The following is a 19161-nucleotide window of genomic DNA, read 5'->3' as shown; positions in this document are numbered from 1 at the left end:
TAAATGGAAATAACAAAAGCAACCCATTCACAACAGGGACAAGAACATAAAATGCCTAAGGATCAATTTAGCAAGAAAGTTACTATACCTATTTGAGGAAAACAATAAAATATTCAAGAGACGGTCCCCAAAATACAACTTACAAAAAATGCAGAGGTATACCATGATTCTGATTAGGAAAATTTATAGTCATTTCTTCCTAAAATTAATAACAGTAATACAATGATAATCACAATCCAAATTGAGTATATTTTGTAACTGGATAAAATTATTTTAAAGTTCATGCAGAGAATGAGAACAAAATATTCAAGGATAGCAAGAAAATTTTGACAAAGAAATAGTGGATATCACCAAATAGTAAAAGTTACCATAAACCCACTATAATGAAAATAGAAGGTATTGGCATATGAACATCAAATTAAATGAGTGGAACAGAGTAGAGTCTAGAATATTCCCAAGTACATATGGAAACCCAATATATGGCAATGGTGGCAAATCCATTCAATGGGATAAGGACTGTTATATGAATAAATGGTCTTGGCATAGTAGCTATTTATCTGGAAGAAAACAAAACTCTGTATCTTAAAATAAGCTGCAAAACCTTAAATCCTAAAATAAACTCCAGATCTATTAAAGACTTAAAATACAAAAAAGAAAGTCACTAAAAATATGAAAAGAAATTTAAGGAGGAGAGACCTTCCTCCACAAGCCAGAAAAAAAAAAAAAAAAAAAAAAAGCTATACAAGCATATAGATAAATGGCAAACCAAAAAAAAAAAAAAAATCACAACACAGGTGACAAAAGGTTTATATCACTAATATAATGATACAAATTAGATAGATGATAGATAGATAGATGATAGATAGATAGATAGATAGATAGATAGATAGATAGATAGAGAGAGAGATAGATAATCTCCATCCCCCCCCTTACCTAACCAGCATACTCTCCCTGGGCATTTTCATTCTCATGGTTTTAAGTGTGACCTATATGCTGATCACACAAGCATAGATTGATTCCCCTTTAAATTCGTAGTGCCCAGTTAGTTAAGCATCCAACCTTTGATTTTGGCTCAGGTCATGATCTCAGGGTCATGAGATCGAGCCCCGCATCGGGCTCTGTGCTGGGTGTGGAGCTTGTTTAAGATTCTCCCTCATCCTCTGCCCCTCCCCACCCCACCCAGGCTCGTGCTCTTTCTCTAAAAATAAACAAACAAACAAATAAATGAATTCCTAGTGTTCAGCTTCAAGTGGGCTCCCAATGTTTCCTACTGATCCTATATTCCTCTTAACAGCTCTCTCTACATCTATGTAGTGGATTCAACTCTTAACAGTCCTCAAAGTTCCAACCTCACCACCTCCTTTCTCATAGTAAAAACACAGCAAATGATTTTACTTCCTTCTTCACAAAGAGAAAAGGATTCACTCTAGAGAATTCCCTCCAATTCTCACAAGCCAATAAACAAACATACCTGCATCCTCAACCATCCTTCCCTCCTGTCTGTTACAAAGAAGTGAGATCTCTCCTCCCCTAGAAAGTTCACCCCTCTACCTAAGCTCTGCATCCCATCGTCTCCGGGTCCTTGCTTGATTCATCTTTCCTTCTCTTTCCTTCACTCAATTTCTCCCTGTCAAATGGCTCCTTCCCATTGGCATTTAAAGATATCTATGCCTCTCCTCTCATTAAAACAAAAAAGATCGTTCATTTACTTCTGTAAATACTATACTCTCTTCCCTCAGGTTCCATGGCCCTAATTCTGCTAGTTATCCTTCTGATCACTCCCAACTCCTTTGCTTGTACCTTAGATGCCAGTATTCTGGCATCTAATATATACGAACTCTCTTATGTGATTTCACCCACTTCAAAGGCCTCAATACCATCTATATGACAGTGCCTTGCTTATCTTTTTTTTTTTAGTTTTTAAAATCTTTGTTGAGATGTAATTTACATACCACTAAGTGCATCTGTTTTAAGGGGACAATTCAATGATTTTTGGTAAATTTACGGAATCGTGTAATCACTACGGCAATCCAACTTAAGAATAATTCTGTCACCCCAAAAAGATCCCTATTTGCCTTGCTTATCCTTATTTCCATCCTAAGCTCCTCTCCTGAAATTGAGACCCACGTATCTAACTGCTTAGTGACATTTTTGTTTGCCTAAGCACGGGCACCACGAACTCAGTGTTTCCAAAACCTAACACATCTCCTTCCCATATCCTTTTCCTTTAGATGTGATTCTTCTCTAATGTTCCTTAAATGAATAAATGGCACCGCTTGGCCCCTCAGAAATCCTGGGCATCATTCTTAACTTCCCTTTCTCATCCCCTATATCCAATGAAGGATCAAATCCCATACATTTTACTTCCTAAATAAAACTCAAATCTGTCCCCTTCTATCCTTTATTGTTACCTCACTTGTTCTGTCCACTAGAATCTCTTCCTTAAATTAATCCACCCATCCCTCCACCTAACTATCCATCCACCCAACAAATGTGCACCGAGCACCTACTATGTACCATGCAGCATGTTACAACAGTCACCTACCTTGTCCCTCCATCTTTGGTCTTGAATCTTCTCAACGTGCTCTTAACACAGCAGCCAGGCAGCATAATCTGTTTAAAGACACACTATCCCCATACTTAAAATGCCTTCACACTAACTTTTAATTGGCTTCCTTCTGACCTTGGGATGACTTCCAAACTTCTTAACATGAGTCTTCAGGTCTTTTGTGATCAGGTCCCTCCTGGCCTCTCTAAATCTCACGTCCCAACACGTCCCTTGCCTAAGTCACTTAGATATCTGAATTAACTCATCTGAAAAAAATGGGGGGGCGCCTGGGTGGCTCAGTTGGTTGGGCGACTGCCTTCGGCTCGGGTCATGATCCCGGGGTCCTGGGATCGAGTCCCACATCAGGCTCCCGGCTCAGCGGGGAGCCTGCTTCTCCCTCTGACCCTCTCCTCTCTCGTGCTGTTTCTCTCTCACTCGCTCTCTAATGGATAAATAAATAAAATCTTTAATAAAAAAAAATGGGGATAATGACCGTGCCTATGTCAGAGGCATTTGAGAGGATGAAATGAGATAACGTCCTTGAGGACAAAGACAGTGACTTACATACCTGCTCTAGTCCCCAGAGCTCTTCAAACAATGCTAACGAAGCACACAAGTGGAGTTTAATAAATACCTTCTGATAAAGGTTCACAAAGGAAAAAGTGACATAGGTTTTACTGACTCTCTATAAGGGTAGTTACTGTTTAAAAGGCCACAAATAATAAATACCAAAACCCACGGAACGCCATTTGCTTTCGCCTACTGGGCTAATGACGTGTCACTGGGTTAACAGCTGTACAGTGGGTTAGCATTAAGCATGGACTCACTGGAGGTCAGTGGGTTTCTTCAGATGGTTTGCTGCCAATATCCTGGTTTTGACAGAAATGGAGTGTGAAAGCATGAAGATGTTTAATTCTACTCCCTGGCGTGCAGACAATATACAATTTGCCTACTCATGTGTGAGATCAGATTTTTTTTTTTTTGCTTTTTAAATATAAATGTTCTCTCATATAACATAAATTCCATTTCATTCGAAAGCCAGTGGAATCCTTCTAAAATAGTTCAGATTTCTTGGCTGATGATGGGGTGGCAATCAGAATCCCAGAATAGCCCAGAATAGGGAGGCTAGAAATTTCAGAGCTCTTCGAGTGCTAGAACACCCCATGAACTTGGCAAGAATTCTGTTGTGTCGGGCGCCTGAGTGGCTCAGTCGTTAAGCGTCTGCCTTCGGCTCAGGTCATGATCCCAGGGTCCTGGGATCGAGTCCCACATCGGGCTCCCTGCTCGGCGGGAAGCCTGCTCTCCCTCTCCCACTCCCACTGCTTGTGTTCCTGCTCTCGCTCTCGCTCTCTGTCTCTGTCAAATAAATAAATAAAATCTTTAAAAAAAAAAAAAAAAAAAAAAAAAAGAATTCTGTTGTGTGTAGTAAACTGGCACACTGTGATTGTTTTCCCCTTCTTTTTCATATACTTTCGGACTAACTCCCATTGTGATCCTTTCCTGCCTTGTTCCTCTCACCTTCTCTGACGGTCCTCATGTCCCGTGATTGCCTCTCCACCTGGCATGCTTCTAGGAAGACATCTTTGCGCGCTCCTCCGCCCGCTGATCTGTGCCAGTGAACAATTACCCGGATATAGAGTGGGCGTGGAGGAGCTAAAGGTGGAACCCTGTGGCTCTATAGGACATGGACCCCCATTGGTACAATGTAGTTTTGTAGCTAAAGCTTCACTGGTTTAAAAAATTATTCCAAAGCCAATGATTGTCTCGTGCCTTTGATGTTGCTAAGGAGAAGCTAGAAACCGGTGTGGGATATAGAGGAGACGAGAGGGGAAACCTGCTCTGAACACAAGAGACGACACTTCCAATCGGAGGAAACAAAAGGCAATCTCCTCCAGTTGTGTCCCAGTTTCTCCTCCTTTATGTGGAAAATACCAGGGGTTTGTGAAGAACCCTCTGAGGGGGGAAAAAAAAACAGAGGTCAAAGAAGACCTCACGATCCAGTTTAAACACTAATTCTCTCACTGGACATATGTTCTTCTTTCCACATATGCCCTCTTTATAATATCACCCCTACACACACACACACACACACACATACGCACACACACACACAGAGGCAGCCATCTACGAAATAGACAGACAGATGCATATAGCAAGTGCAAAGGCACGTAAAGCATGTTCATGCTCTATGGAAAGCGTATCACCACAAAGAAAGGCAGCCCAGGGCATCTGGGTGGCTCAGTCAGTTAAGCATCTGCCTTTAGCTCAAGTCATGCATGATCCCAGGGTCCTGGGATCGAGTCCCACATCGGGCTCCTTGCTCAGCGGGGAGCCTGCTTCTCCCTCTGCCTCTGCCCTTCTCCCTACTCATTCTCTCTCAAATAAATAAATAAATATTTTTTTAAAAGGCATGCCCACATACTGCTCCAGATACACACCAGGCCATTCCCACATGGATGCACACTCACATAACACACCAAGACTGGTTATCCAGATAGACATCTGTCTGTACCCTGACCATAGGCACGATAATCAGCAACTTGCAAAAGGCGGTATGTAGAGCCACTGATTGATGAACCTTTTCAGCTTTTCGCTTCTCTTTTAATACAGCATGTGGTTATAAGAGCAGGGACTCCAGAGTCTGGCCGGATACCAACCCTCCCTCTGCCACTTATCTGTGACTTTGTACAAATTAGTTCCCTGCTCTATGCCTCAGTTTGCCCATCTGCAAACTGAGAATCGTAACAGTCCTTCCCTCACAAGGTTATTGTGAGGATTAAACGAGCTAATGCCCACAAAGCTCTTGGCGGTAATGAGAGTTTCCAGAACTGCCCGAGAAGGGGTAAACTTGGATTGAACATACGACCTAGGTGAGAGGAGTAGTGGGCGGGGGCTGTGGTGTGGAGTAAAGAGCTGATTCCCTGGGCATGCGTGCACTTCTCAGTAATCTCCACCAAAAGCACACGGGCCCACCATTAAGAGTTAACAACGTACCCGCTCTTCTTCTGAGGAAATCTGTGTATTTGCAGTCATTGGGGTATTGTATTTATTCGTAGGCTGTTTAAATGTGATAACATTAAGTCCGCTTTTGAGAGTACATCTTTGCTGTCAACCTCTTTTGTAACTATTAAGAGAAACACGTGTGGCGTGGCGACTGCATTTACCTGGCAACACGCTCATGCACAAGCCCAGGAGGAGGACGCCACCGAGCAGTCTCAGGAAGGAAGTGCAGGTCCCACAGTAAACTGCCCGTGTGACTCGGGTCCGTGTCGGCAACCTGGAGCTGCCCACTCGATTTTCACCCCTCACTTGGGTCTCACGGCACAAAAATAATCTGAGCAAGTAAAAGTGCCTGAGTGGCGGACGCTCCTGCTTCCCTCTGCCAACTCGAGCGGCAGTCCTCCCTCTGCTTCCTACCCCGCCAAGGGCTGTGAGGACAGAGCTGCTCCAGGCTCTCAGAGATCCGTACCTGAGAGGCTTGCCATGGGCCAGGCCTCCCAAGAGACCATCTATGCCTCTAGAGCTATTTAATGAAGGGAGGAAAAAAGCATCTAACTTCTCTCATCCCAACACGAAGTGGGATCAGGGACAAGAGTGCCTCTAGCATAGAGCCCGGCACATATGATTCAATTAGGATTCTTTCCCATTCCCAATCCCTGCTCACCCTATCACACAGCTAGACTTCTCTAGAGAGGCGTTTCTTTCTTTCTTTCTTTCTTTCTTTTTTTTTTTTTGAAGATTTTATTTATTTGAGAGAGAGAGAGAGAGCGCGCGCGCACACGCGTGCACGAGTGGGGGTAAGGGCAGAAAGAGAGGGAGAAGCAGACTCCCCACTAAGCAGGGAACCCAGACGCCGTGGGGCTCGGGGCTCGGGGCCCGATCCCAGGACCCTGAGATCATGACCTGAGCTGAAGGCAGAAGCCCAACAGACTGTGCCACCCAGGCGCCCCAGAAAGGGCATCTCAATGGCTATGTGCATGTCCGTTGTAGTGGTGGTGGCTGTTTTCATTTTACGGGGGCTTTTTGTCTTTGTTTTGTCTTGGTTTGGTTTTTGGGGGGTTGGATTGAGGCAAGAGAAATTGGAGGTCGGGGTAGAACTGGAAACATTTAAAGGTACAGAGTGGACTTGACAGGACTTTCGCTTGAATTATTAGAATTCCACCAACTTTCCAAGGGCATGCTGGACATGGGGAACCTGGGTGGGCTGTGCAAAGAGCGGAGCCAGGAGGGGGTCCAAAATTAGACAGGTGTTCTGGTCACTCGGTGAGTAACCTGGAATTTGAACACCGAGAAACGGGAACTGGAGGGGGAAGGCAGCAGATGGGAAATGGGGCTATAAAATGAGCTTCATTGTGCCAAAGAAAGTGCAAAAACAGAACGAGAGTGCGTGCCTCTGTGAACTGTTTTGACTATGAAAACATGACTACACCAGAGAGCCTAGATGCCCTACAGATGTGGGGGAGGAGGAGAGGAAACAGTATTAATCCTAACCCATTTTATCCTTACAACCCTGCCATGTGTCCATACCCTCCAAATGTTTCAAATGCAGCAGTTCATGTCCTCGGATTTTTTATTTCGCTGGAATTTAGCAAGAATTGTCAAAAAGTATGTTTGAAAAAGAATGGAATGCTTTAGATGACTGAAAAATCATAAAGCCTTTGCTTTCCTAGTATAAAAATAGGCTCTGCCCACACCTTGGATTTCCACAGTTGATTTAGGTTTTTCATCTATATTAAGAGTCAATTGCCATACACTTAATAGGATTGGATGTAATACTCTGAATTAATCATTTCAGTGCTATAAATGAATAGACTGGCTAGGTCACTATGCACTTACTTTTCATTGTTCACGGAAATCGTTTTTTCCACCTATAATTCCACGTTGGTTTCAAAATAGCTATTTTATTCTCCCCAGGTGCTAGTAGCCCAAATCTTCCTCAGGAGCTGTTAAGTTGGCTCCACTCACTCTGTGATCTCTCACAAAAATACAGAACATTTTGGCTAATAAACATTCTAAAAATCCCAAAGAACGCTATCTTTTTAAAACCACTAGAAATGAAAGTATGTGTCCCTCCCTAAAACTTTTCTTTTTTCTATTTATTTTTATTTTTATTTATTCATTTATTCATTTATTCATTTATTCATTTATTTATTTATTTATTTATTTTGCCTTGGCTTAGAGGCAGTAATCAAGAGGAATCTGGGCCCGATAACGGGCAAGTTTACCTAAGTATCAACTTAAAGACTCCCTTAGATATTCTTGCAGAAGGGCAGTGAACTTTTTCCCCACTAGGTAAAATTTAATTCAGTAACTGAAAACGAGCAGCTTATTGAGCACAAGACCCCTTTTTACTGTACCACCTTCGCAGAGTTGTTGCTGGGTTATTGACTAGGGTCACATGGCTGAGATTCCCGACATTTTTAGTGCTACAATTCACTACACCCTCCTTCCCAAGAAGCGTGCTAGTTCATGTACGTTAAATTGGAAATTGATGGTGCGCATTCAGGAATCACTGTCCTCCCTACCCTCGGAAATAAAGATAAAAACCTCTAGAAGTCCTGAGGTCCGGGAGAGGAGTCTCTGGCAAAGGTGTGGTGCCCAGAAATATCACTAAGTACTACTATTGCTAACAGCCACTCCTATTATTACTCCTACTCCTCTCACTACTACAACAACAACTACTACTACCATTTATTGAGCCTTGACTATCCCAGGCACAGTAGCAAGTGCGTTGCATGTACTACCTTTCCCTTCAAGGTCTGATTAGTCTAAGTCCTACAGATGATGAAAGCGAGTGCAGACTAGTTACACGTCCAAGGCTACAACAGCGAGCATGACTCCTGTCCGCCCAGCTCCAAACCTACCATGGCACACTGCATCCCAGAACCTATATACCATTTCTGGAAGGACAGAATTGTAGAAACTGAGGCTTTGGAGCTGGGCAAGAGGGCCCTGGGCTGGAGAGGTGGCTGGAAGCCAAGTGAGGAGGAGAAATGAAGCATGGGCGGTGTGAGTCAGAGTGGATCTAGTGACCCCTATTACTAGCTGCCCGGTCACAGAATAAACGACTAGAGTTTATGTGAGAGTGTGTGTGTGTGTGTGTGTGTGTGAGTCAGATTGTTCTGCACTTGAAAAGGTTAATAACTACCACTCTAGTCCTCTTTTCACCTTCGCTATCAAACTCCTGGTGGTCTGCATTTCCTTACAACTTAACTATCTCCTTGACCTCTCTCAGTCTGTCTTCCATCCTCACCTTCCCACTGAACCTTCTCTCTCAGAGGTCACTAATGATACCTTCCCGTATGATGTTGCTACTACTCCAATGGACTCTATCAAACCTTCCACACCTTGAAGGCTTCTCTTCCTTTGCTGTTGTGATCCTCCATTTGGACGGTGTTCCTCCTCCCTTCTGTTTTTCATTTCTCTTTTGCTCTCCTCCGGCGTTCACATCCCTCACTCACACCCCTGACTCCAAATCATCCTCACGATGGGTCAGGAACCACTGGTGATGGACAAGAGACATCCAAGCAGTGTGTACCTTGGCTTTGCCAAAGGAAGCACAGCGGGGTGGTTAGGGGCCCAGGCTCTGGAGCTAAAGTAACTGGATTCAAACCCCCACTCTGTTACCTACTAGCAGCATGACCTTGGTAAATCACTTCAATCCCTCTGTATCTCAATGTTTTACCTGTAAAGCAGGGGTAATAGTAGTGCTTACTTTAAGAGCTGTTGGAAGGATGAAATGAGTTTACATATATAAAGTGCTTATTTGGAACATAAGAAATCTTCATTAAGTGTTACTTAGTATAGTCTGTATGAAGGTAATTTCGAAAATGTTGATTGTTTGCACAAATGAATCATTTACTTCGGATATTTAAATTTTTTTAAAGATTTTATTTATGTATTTGAGAGAGAGACAGAGAGAGTGAGCATGAGCAGGGGGAGGGGCAGAGAGAGGAGAAGCAGACTCCCCGCTGAACAGGGAGCCCAATGTGGGGCTCAATCCCAGGACCCTAAGATCATGACCTGAGCCAAAGGCAGACGCTTAACCAACTGAGCCACCCAGGCGCCCCTTAAAATTTTTTAAAGATTTATTTTTAAAGAGAGAGAGCACACAGGTGGGAGCGGCAGAGGGAGAGGGAGAGAGAAACTCAAGCAGACTCCTCGCTGAGCACAGAGCCTGAGGCGGGGCTCGATCTCACAGCCTTGAGATCACGACCGAAGCCAAAACCAGGAGTCAGATGCGTAACTGACTGAGCCACCCAGGCGCCCCTCTGATATTTAAATTTTCTAAGGGCACACCATTCTTCAGTAATCTCATGAAAAGCTCCACACTCTCCATTTATTTCGGGAAGGTCGTTTTGTCGTTGTACTCTGCGTGACAAACAATTGGGCTGATCTGTCCCGGGCCTTCTCGTTCTAGACTTTCTCCGTGGCTTTATGTGCTACTTAGGTGCTGATGAGTCCTAGGTCTTTATTACTTCCCCAGACCTCACTCCTGACCTCCAGATCCAGTCAGCCACCTGCCTACTAGGCATTTCTTACCTGACTATCTGGCTCACAGTGTGACAAACCTCTGGTGTCTAAAAAGACCTCCATCTGTGTTTCCTGACTTAGTTAAAAGGCGACACATCCATTCAGCGACCCAAGCCAGAAACCTGGGGATCATCCTACTATTCTCTTCACCCCTTCACCCATTGCATCTAACTGATCACCAAGTAATACTAATTCTACCTCCCAGAAGTGTTTTGAATGTATCCCCTCCTCCCTAACCCTACTACCACTACCTTAGGTTGGGCCTTTGTCTTTCCCTGCATCAGTAAAAAGCCACCTGAGTGGCCTCTTTGCCTTCACCTTTGACCTTTGACCCCTGTTCCATCGGGGGTGGGGGTACTACAGCCAGAGCAATCCTGAAATGCAGGTCTTATCCAGTTATTCCCCTGCTTTAAATCCTTCCATGGCTCCCCAGAGTCTTTAGGACAAAGTCCAAATACCTACGCATGGCCTACAAGGCCCTTCATTATCTAGGCCCTAGCCCATGGGACTCCACACTCACCTCTTGCAATGAATGAGTCTCACCTTTCACATTCTGGCTGAACCAAGACGTGCCCCGCACATCTCTGTGCTCTTTACCCTTCTGTGTTCTTGCATGGGGTCCGCTTCACTACCTTACCTCATTCTCATTAGCAAAAAATTCAACACTTATTTCAAGAGAACTCGATTTTTTTTTTTTTAATTTCCATTCTGCCATCTTTCCTAAGTCCCTCGGGCAGACTTACGTGTTTCTTTCTCCACGCTAGCCTGTCATCTTGCACTTACCTTCATTACAATAATTACCACTTCGCACTGTATTTGACATTTTACCTGTCAGGTAAGCTCCCTTGAGTTGAGGGCAGGGACTGCTTCCTATTTATCTCTGTCTACCCAGTGTCCACCCAGGGCGTAGCATACCATTTTGCCCACATGACAGGCTCTTTTCCACCTCCTCTAATACCTCTCCACTCGCTGTCTCAGCGGAGGGAGTCATTTATTTTTCCTCCCGAAACATTTGGCTAAAATGCATTTTCTCTATGAGATTTTCCCTGATTACATTGACTTCACTCCACTCACTCCTTCATTTCATCATGTTCTCGGGGCTTGGAGAAGACTCTTCCAACCAACAGATCTGTGTTTTAATGCTTTCGATTCGATTCTTGCTCCCAGCTCCACCACTCTAAATCGTTTAAGGAGCATCTGCTGAAGTCATCCACAGAAGCGTGGTTTTTAAAAATTAATTCCCATTCAAACACCTATTTTTATGCTTGGAGAAGCAGTTAGGCATTGCTGCTTGCCCTTCGCAAGCCAAATACCCTGTCAGCGTGTGATACGGGCAGAAAGGGCAGAGAACGCGGAGCCACCTACAGTAAGACTTCCGAAAGCAACTGAGGCTAAGACCGAACTAAGGGAAGCCACCCAGCTCCTTAAAAGGCTTGAGAAGGACCAGAAAGAAATCAATCTGCCCATGGGACTTCTGGGATGGACTAATCCATTGGACTGCTGAAAACAGATGCCACACAAAATATCCAGGAAGGTGCTTTCGTGGGCTCAGTTCCCTGAAACTTACCAACGACGCTGAAGAAGGAAAAACGGAAAGGTTACCTTCCCTACACTGCGTGCTGCTTCCTAAATGCTTCTCTTTCTTACTAGAAACTGTATTTTCCCTAGCTAGACTCAAAAGTTCCAGGAGGCCAGCAACAGCATATGTTTCTTTTATAGTTCCCAAATTGCCCACTGCACTGAGTACGCAGTGTTGGCTCAAGAAATGCTTTGTTGTCAACTGACCGATCCCCAAGTACTTAACTATTTTTCTTCCCCTCAATATTTTCAGGAATGCTTGTTATTCACAAAACGGCGCGGTCTTGGAAGCCAAGAGGAAATATTCATCTGTTGGTATACATTTTCCCTTGGCTATGCATTAAACAGAGATTTCCTTTGGAAATGTAAACAAAGGATGCCTGATGAGAAAGGACAAAGAACTATATATAGAGATCAAGTGGCCAGAGTCCAGAGGGTCAAAGCATGGCCCTCCCTTAACCAGATTAAAGGACTCTTCCTTCTGCTCCTGCCTCCTTCCCATGCTCTCCAGCCCCAACCAAAAAAAAAAAAAAAACAGTTTCCAGCTGCCCATCCCCTGAATTCTGGAAGCTGGGCAGCAACTGGAACAGGCTGACTTACTAAGGAATTCAGCTAACAAATCTGTGGTGATCTTAATCTCTGTTTCTGTAATAATAGGAAGACTGCGGCTTTGTTTACTTTCTGGGGAGAACAGAGAACAAGAAGGAAGAACCAGGAGAGAGGCAGTATTTACGGCCCCTTTATGAAAAGTCAATCTGCGACAAAAACATTTGCAGACAATAAGGAAGGGGAACAGGTCTGGCAGGAAAATAGCCCTATTCCAGTTTTCTCAGAAGTGCCTTCGCTGGTATCCTCCACCCCCGCCCAACGTGAAAGGCCTGGTTCACACTGCGAATAGAGTCATTCCTTATAGACAAAGCTGGATTCGATAGAATAAGAAAAAAAAAAAAAATTCACATCACCCTTTAGTGTCCGGTTCTCATAACAGCCAGTCTCCTACTATTTATTTCATTGTATAAAGTATTTATAAGCATTTATGAAGTCTCAAGTCCCTTCTTTAACTGCATTTCTAATCCCGGGGCTTGTTCCAAAGCCTTCTGGACACACAGGCTCTGCGCTGAATGAGCATAATAAGTACCCTGGACTCACCCTATTATTATGGGGAAGCTTAGAGCACATCCCTAACCTTTCAGAAGGGATGATGTCATAGAGCACAGCCACACTCTTCCATGAACCATCTTGCAGGGTTCCTGTCAAAGATAGAATCCTAAACTGGGGGCACCTGGGGGGCTCAGTCGCTAAATGTCTGCCTTCGGCTCAGGTCATGGTCCCAGGTTCCTGGGATCTAGCCCCGCATCGGGCCCCCTGCTCAGCGGGAAGCCTGCTTCTCCCTCTCCCACTCCCCCTGCTTGCGTTCCCTCTCTCGCTGTGTCTCTGTCAAATAAATAAATGAAATCTTTAAAAAAAAAAAAAAAAAAAAAAGAATCCTAAACTGGAGGGCCTATGGAGATAACTCCCCAAATACACTCTCACCCTTGACATGTAATGCCGGATCTCATGGTTCTTTGCCAACCGTCGGTTAACATTTTTATTCCATTGTCTCTATGGCCCGCACGTGTATATCCGTATCCGGGTGGATTTGCGCAGTGTGTAAGCCTTCCGAAGGCAGATACTGTGCCCGCCCATGCTGTTTTCTTTGTACCTGGTACAAAGCCGTGCCTAAGTAAGTATTAGCAAAAGGCGACCTTTTGTGTGCCAGAGCAGACAGCGGCCTACGCAATGGATTTAACGAGCATCTCTAAGGGAGCCTCTTAATCCGCACCCCCCTTTGCTGGTTCATCATGGGGCTGCTCTTCCCTCCCACTTGGCTTATATTTGGCAGCGCTGGTGTCATCTCCTGCAAGGCTCAAGCCCGAATACTGACTTCAGAAAGGCACTGTTAAAACATTGCCTGTTACCCAGAGGGCCAGAATGAGTCCTCCTCTCTGAACACAATGATGCATTGTTTTATGAGACTAGCTCCTCGCTGCTTGAAAAGAGTGGGGCCCTGAATACAAAGGTCTGATTGGTGCGGTGGGCTGGGAAGGGCTTGAACCGGGTTCTGTTTGGGTGAAGCTGGTCAGAGTGATAAACTGCCCAGGGGTGGGATGATGAGATGTTGGAGAGGTCTCAGGGCAAATAAGCAATGAAAACAAACTGCTTACTTTGCTAATTTGACTACAACTTACACTATACTTAATAGTCTTTTTGATGAGAATGAGGAAGGTGATAATTATAATTTCTAACCACGTTTTATTCACTATAGCTGTTACCCCGCCCTCAACCATGAGAATTCTAAGCCAAGGGATCCCTTATCTTGTCTCCTGCGTACAATACTTCCTTGTCTCTACACTAGTGTGGGTTTCTTATACTGTAACCTAACAGCATAATCAGAAGCTTTGATAGAGTGGAACAGAGTTCGACTAGCTGAAAAGCACTCTAAAATGCCTTCTGCTTTGTTTCTCCCCGCACGTAGTAAAGGACGAAATCAAAGACCAAAGAAGAGAATAAAGAAAGTAACCATTTGCAGAATCATGACCCGTGAAATCTGGAAGACACATCGAAGGTCAGGGAGTCAGTTCAACCCCTTATTTTACAGGTAAGGACCCTGAAGCGGAGAGGCTAAGTGACTTAGTCAAATTCATATCACCGGTTAATGGCAGTGCCAGGGCTAGAACCCCATTTTGTAACTTACCTTCCAGGGTTCTTTCTTTCCATTCCTCGGGCTTCTCCCTAAATGCCCTGCTACATTTCCACATCTCGCCCCTGAGTTTAACTGGTGTTCTCTGCACCCTCCATACAGCACCACTCTCTTCCACAAACGGAGTGCCCAGCAGGGATTAAATTGCTATGGTATGCTCATCATCCAAGTACACCCTACTTTAAGAAACGCAAGACTTGAAGACATCCAAACAATTAGGAGTATAAGACGATTCTTTTTCTTACTAGAAGATTCTCACACTCCCTTAAGTAGAAATCCCTAGGTGGGATTTAACTTGAACCACTACATTTATCTGTCACACAAGTAAGGTTACAACTAGACCATGGGATTACAAATAGAATTAGAAACATTTCTGTCCAATCACTGCCCAGGAAGAGTGCTATAACATTTTACCCGACCCGCTTTAGACTTGAAGTCCTACCGTTGCCTCTTTTACAAAACCAACACAGAAACCAAACGCTACAGCTGAAGTCCCGTGCTCTTGAGAAAGAAAGAGAAGTAACATCTTTCTTTTATTACATCCACTTATGAAAAGACTGACTCCTCTTGTAAGCTCTGCTCTTTGATGTCAGCTTGACGCAGGTAACAGGTTTCAAAAACTTGAGACTTGTATGACACTCTACAATTCAGACAACTTGAACATAGAGAGCATTTGTTGATGACAAGAGCAAGTGGGACGGTGATGAGTGAGGATCAAGGGAGGTGCGTGGGGACAAAGGGAGGAGAGGCTAGGAACAGGAGAAGCAAACCTGATAAGCATTCTTACAGACACAATACTGCCCGGAACGAACCTCGCCCGACTCCAAGGACCCAGGATTCCCAGCTGCCCCTGTGACACCCCAGGGATCTCTTTAGGGAGCTAAGATGTCCAGTTTGATGAAAGAAGAAACACGCTGCATGTTGGATTCTCATATTGCCTACCCCTTGGAAAGAACGGATTACCCCCTGGATTGCTGTCTCCCCAGTTCATGGCCGCCACCCACCTATTTCTGTTTAAACAATAGCCATTTGCCACTTTTCTTGGAACAAGCATCTTAAGGGAATGAGACTGCCTAGAACTATCATTCAGCCCTTCATTCCAAATGGCTGAGCTACACTCTTGACAAGACTCAAGTGTTCCCCCCAAGGATCGCCTGATCTGGGTCCTCTGAAAGAATTGCAAAAGTTTCCGTTACATACCTCAACTTGCTGGCAGATCTGTATTAGTTTGGCCATTTGATTTTCTAGTTCACTGTTGCGCTTAACCAGGTTGGTGAGGTTCATCTCCAGAGTTTGCTGCCATCCCCGAGAGTATGAAGCCAGAGGGAAACAGGGAAGAGGGGAAAAAATAAGAAAGGTTCAATGAGCTTAAGAACCAATATCATGTGGAGATCATTCAGTCAGTTGGCAAACATTTCAAAGATTCATTGAGCCCTTGCTGTGGGCCAAGCACTGTTCTAGGTGCTAATGAGTAACACTGTGCATTTGGTCCAGGCTCTCGTTATTGGGGAAAAGATGACAATCATGACTTCGTGGATATAGGAATTTAATGTTAAGGCGACTTTATGTTTTCTACAATATTTTTAACTTTTTAAAGTATTTCATAGTATTTCATTTTGCCTTCATAGTAATCCAGTGACATAAGGAAAAGAGGTATTATCCTCTCTTTTACAGATGAGTAGACTAAGGGAACCATAATTTATTGAACAAATAGTACGTGCCGGACACTATGCTATAGGCAATTTCATATACAACATTTAATAACCACAACAATCCATGAGGTAGGATATGTCAGCATTTTACAGATGAGAACTGAGCTTCAGAATGGGGGTAAAGTGTTCTTTGCAGTCCTATAATTAGTAGATGACAAAGCTGGGCCTAGAACCCAGTTCTCTAGCCTCAGTCACAGCTTTGCCCCAGTATTCATGATTTTTTGTTCTTGTTTTTTTTTTTTTCCCCTTGGAAACATTTTAGATTTATCAGTAGTTTCCTTCAGGGGAAAAAAAGATAGTATTTTAACTGCGAGGTTCATCAAAATCGAGCACTGTATCTCACAGCTTCCCTTCTTTGGCCCCAAGGAATAGCCCATGCAGACGACAGACTTCAAAACGTGACACCTGACGTATCAAGGTAGGACATCCATTGCTTATGATTGCTTACTGGTACATAGATCCTTTCTGGTACACATGAGAAGCACTTTGCAAATGTTTAAAATAACAAGAGTACAACAGTACTCAGAACTCTTAGCGTATTTTCAGTTGCGCAAGCTCCTCCCTCCCATTCCTTATGTGAAAAAAACAGAATGTTATTCACTCTAGGTTGATAATGGGCTTTTATATTCCTCCCCATTCCCAAGTCCTCAGCTCTGGTGGCTTCTCCTCTAGGACCAGTCTCAAAATCCACTCCTCTCTCACTCACCATCCCCACACCCCCACCAAGTCTGTTGCAATGTAATACCCCAACTTCTTGGCCCTTATTCTGCTAACATTCCTTCCCTTGGTTGTGTACATCACTTCGTTGCTGTCTCCATGGCTCCTACGGTTTGTATTGTTCAAAGTTCATGTTTTTGATAGGAGGGAATGGAGGGGGCGGGGAGCAAAGGGAAGTGGAGGAATGGGGAGAAGACTCATGTACTTGGCCCCTTTCTTATCTACTAAGTAGCTGTGGCTCCTTAGTATTCTTGGCACTGGCCCATGAGTCCATCCCAGAGGATGTATTCCCATGGATACATGTATTTCCAGGATGGGCAGTCTGATGTCACTTGTTCTCAAACTAGATTATGAGAACCAGCTTAAGCTTTGCTCCCCTTCTTGCCAGATCTCCCTCGGTTTCTTTGGCTTTATTCCCGTGGAAGTCATTTTCTCCCATTTATTCCACTGTTCTTGGCTTGGGCACAGGGTCTCCCCTGGCCCTCTTTAACTCCCCAACCGTCTCCATCCATGGCCTTCTCCTTAGCAAGGGCAAAGAGAGTGAAGAAGGGAGAAAGAAGGGCAGCAACTGTTGATTTGGACACGATCTCTAAGCTAAGTAGATGTCACGAGACAAAAAAATGGCAGAAGTTCAGAGATCAGATACAACAAAAGGTAATGAGCACCTGCTCCAGTGAGGACGCAGTGAATTCCAAGAGAAAGAGGAGGGGAAACGAAGGCGGGTCTTGAAGGACAAGGTGAATTTTAACACACAGAAATGAAGGAGGACAGGGTGTTCCATACACAACGAATAATGTGAGTGAAAGGGAATAAAGTATAAGGACGTGTTCAGGGAAGAGAAGTTGAATTTGGCTAGAATAGAGGGTACAGGAGAGTAGTGGGGGGCAAGGTTGGAAATAGAGCTGGAGGCCTGTTTTGAAGGTCTTGAATGCTTAAGTGGGGATTTTGTACCTATTTTTATTTTTTAGCAGTGGGGACTTGCCAAAGGCTTTGGAGCAAGAAAATGACATAATCTGGGCAGCATTTATGAGCTCAACCTACCAGCAATAATGTGGGGCAGACTGAAACAGGAGAGCCTAGGGGCAGGGACACTGGTTAAGAGGAAGCTGTGATGTTCAAGGCCATTGGTACTGCAGGTCTGGGCCAAGCTGAGAGGGTAATCGAGAGAAACACGTTTCGAGAAAGGACTTGTCACTGTCCGCTATGCAGAGAGGGCAAGAAATAGGAGGACTAAGAAAAAGCAGTTGGATTTGGTCATTAGAAGTCACTGGTGACCTCTGAAAAAGGCGTTTCCGTGGGGTTTGGAAGCAAATGCCAAAAGGTACAGAGTTAGGGGGTCCCTCGGTAGTGACGATGTGGAGGTGGCATGTCTGGACTCCTCTTCAAAAATTTGGCTTGGGGGGTGACTAAGACAGAGCTATGGTTCGATGAAATTGTCCAGCTTAGGTTAGACAGTGGGTATAGGCAATGGGCCCCATCGGTTATGACTTCTACTAGCACAGAGGTCCAGATTCCTAGACCAATGGAAATCCCATGTCTCACCATTGACTATAGGGACTGAGGAGGTAGACATAATGTAGCTTGATGAACTCAGAGCGGATACAGTATTAGAAACCTGTGTTTCAAACTGTAATGCGTTTCCATTCAAATACAGGATTCCATGGGGAAAATGTTTTCTAACGAGTCCATGCAACCTGTTGCAACACTTGTCTCTAAACTAATAGCCTATAAATAATTCATAGTGTCGAGCAGGGCTAAGTGCCCCTGCCGTGTGTTCCTCATTTATGGCCCAGCACTGAGACTCGCAGCTTCTGTAAAGCCACTGAAAACAAAAATTAGGGCTGAACACATAATTTGGGGTCTGGTTTGACTATGGACCTTGGGTTACCATCAAAAATTATGGCAAATGCTTATTTTGCTTCGGCCCCCTAGCAATTTGCAGAAAGCCAGCACATTTTAACACCACAGAACTAGAATGGACAAGATGACTCTAATTTCAACCTTACTTCATTAATATGAAAATGCTTGGAAAAATAAATCTCTGGCTAATGAAAACACCATCTGCTGATGGCTTTTTGCCACTGTTTTCTTACGTTATGAGACATAATTTGAGGAAAACCCCGAACATTTACTTACTCACTTCCTCTTCATTTGCAAGGAATGAAAGCCTCCTCTCAAACTGGAATTGATTCTCGATAATGAACATATGCAAAGGGAAACGGAGCATTGCTGCAAGTATGCATTCCGTTTCTTCACCCTTCCTTATCACGCCTGGCACTGGCGAATCATTTAGAACTAGAAATTCGGGGCCATGGTAGGCTCGAATGATTTCA

At 44.2% G+C, this 19161-nt stretch overlaps 1 protein-coding gene across 4 annotated transcripts in view; it reads right to left on the bottom strand.

Moving 5' to 3' along the window:
• Nucleotides 1-19161, bottom strand: part of MID2 (midline 2) — a 98148-nt gene that overhangs the window by 55097 nt on the left and 23890 nt on the right. For all 4 annotated transcript variants that reach the window (XM_045881291.3, XM_045881281.3, XM_064574459.1 and 1 more), the window contains exon 3: nucleotides 15600-15695. In XM_045881291.3, the coding sequence (XP_045737247.1) occupies nucleotides 15600-15695 (96 nt within the window). The remainder of the gene's footprint in view (nucleotides 1-15599; nucleotides 15696-19161) is intronic.

The sequence above is a fragment of the Mirounga angustirostris genome, unplaced genomic scaffold (assembly GCF_029215605.1).
Source record: "Mirounga angustirostris isolate CCGP_5_RB_7025 unplaced genomic scaffold, mMirAng1.0.hap1 SCAF_11, whole genome shotgun sequence".
NCBI classification, from domain to species: Eukaryota; Metazoa; Chordata; class Mammalia; order Carnivora; family Phocidae; genus Mirounga; species Mirounga angustirostris.
This window is presented reverse-complemented; position numbering and strand designations above follow the sequence as displayed.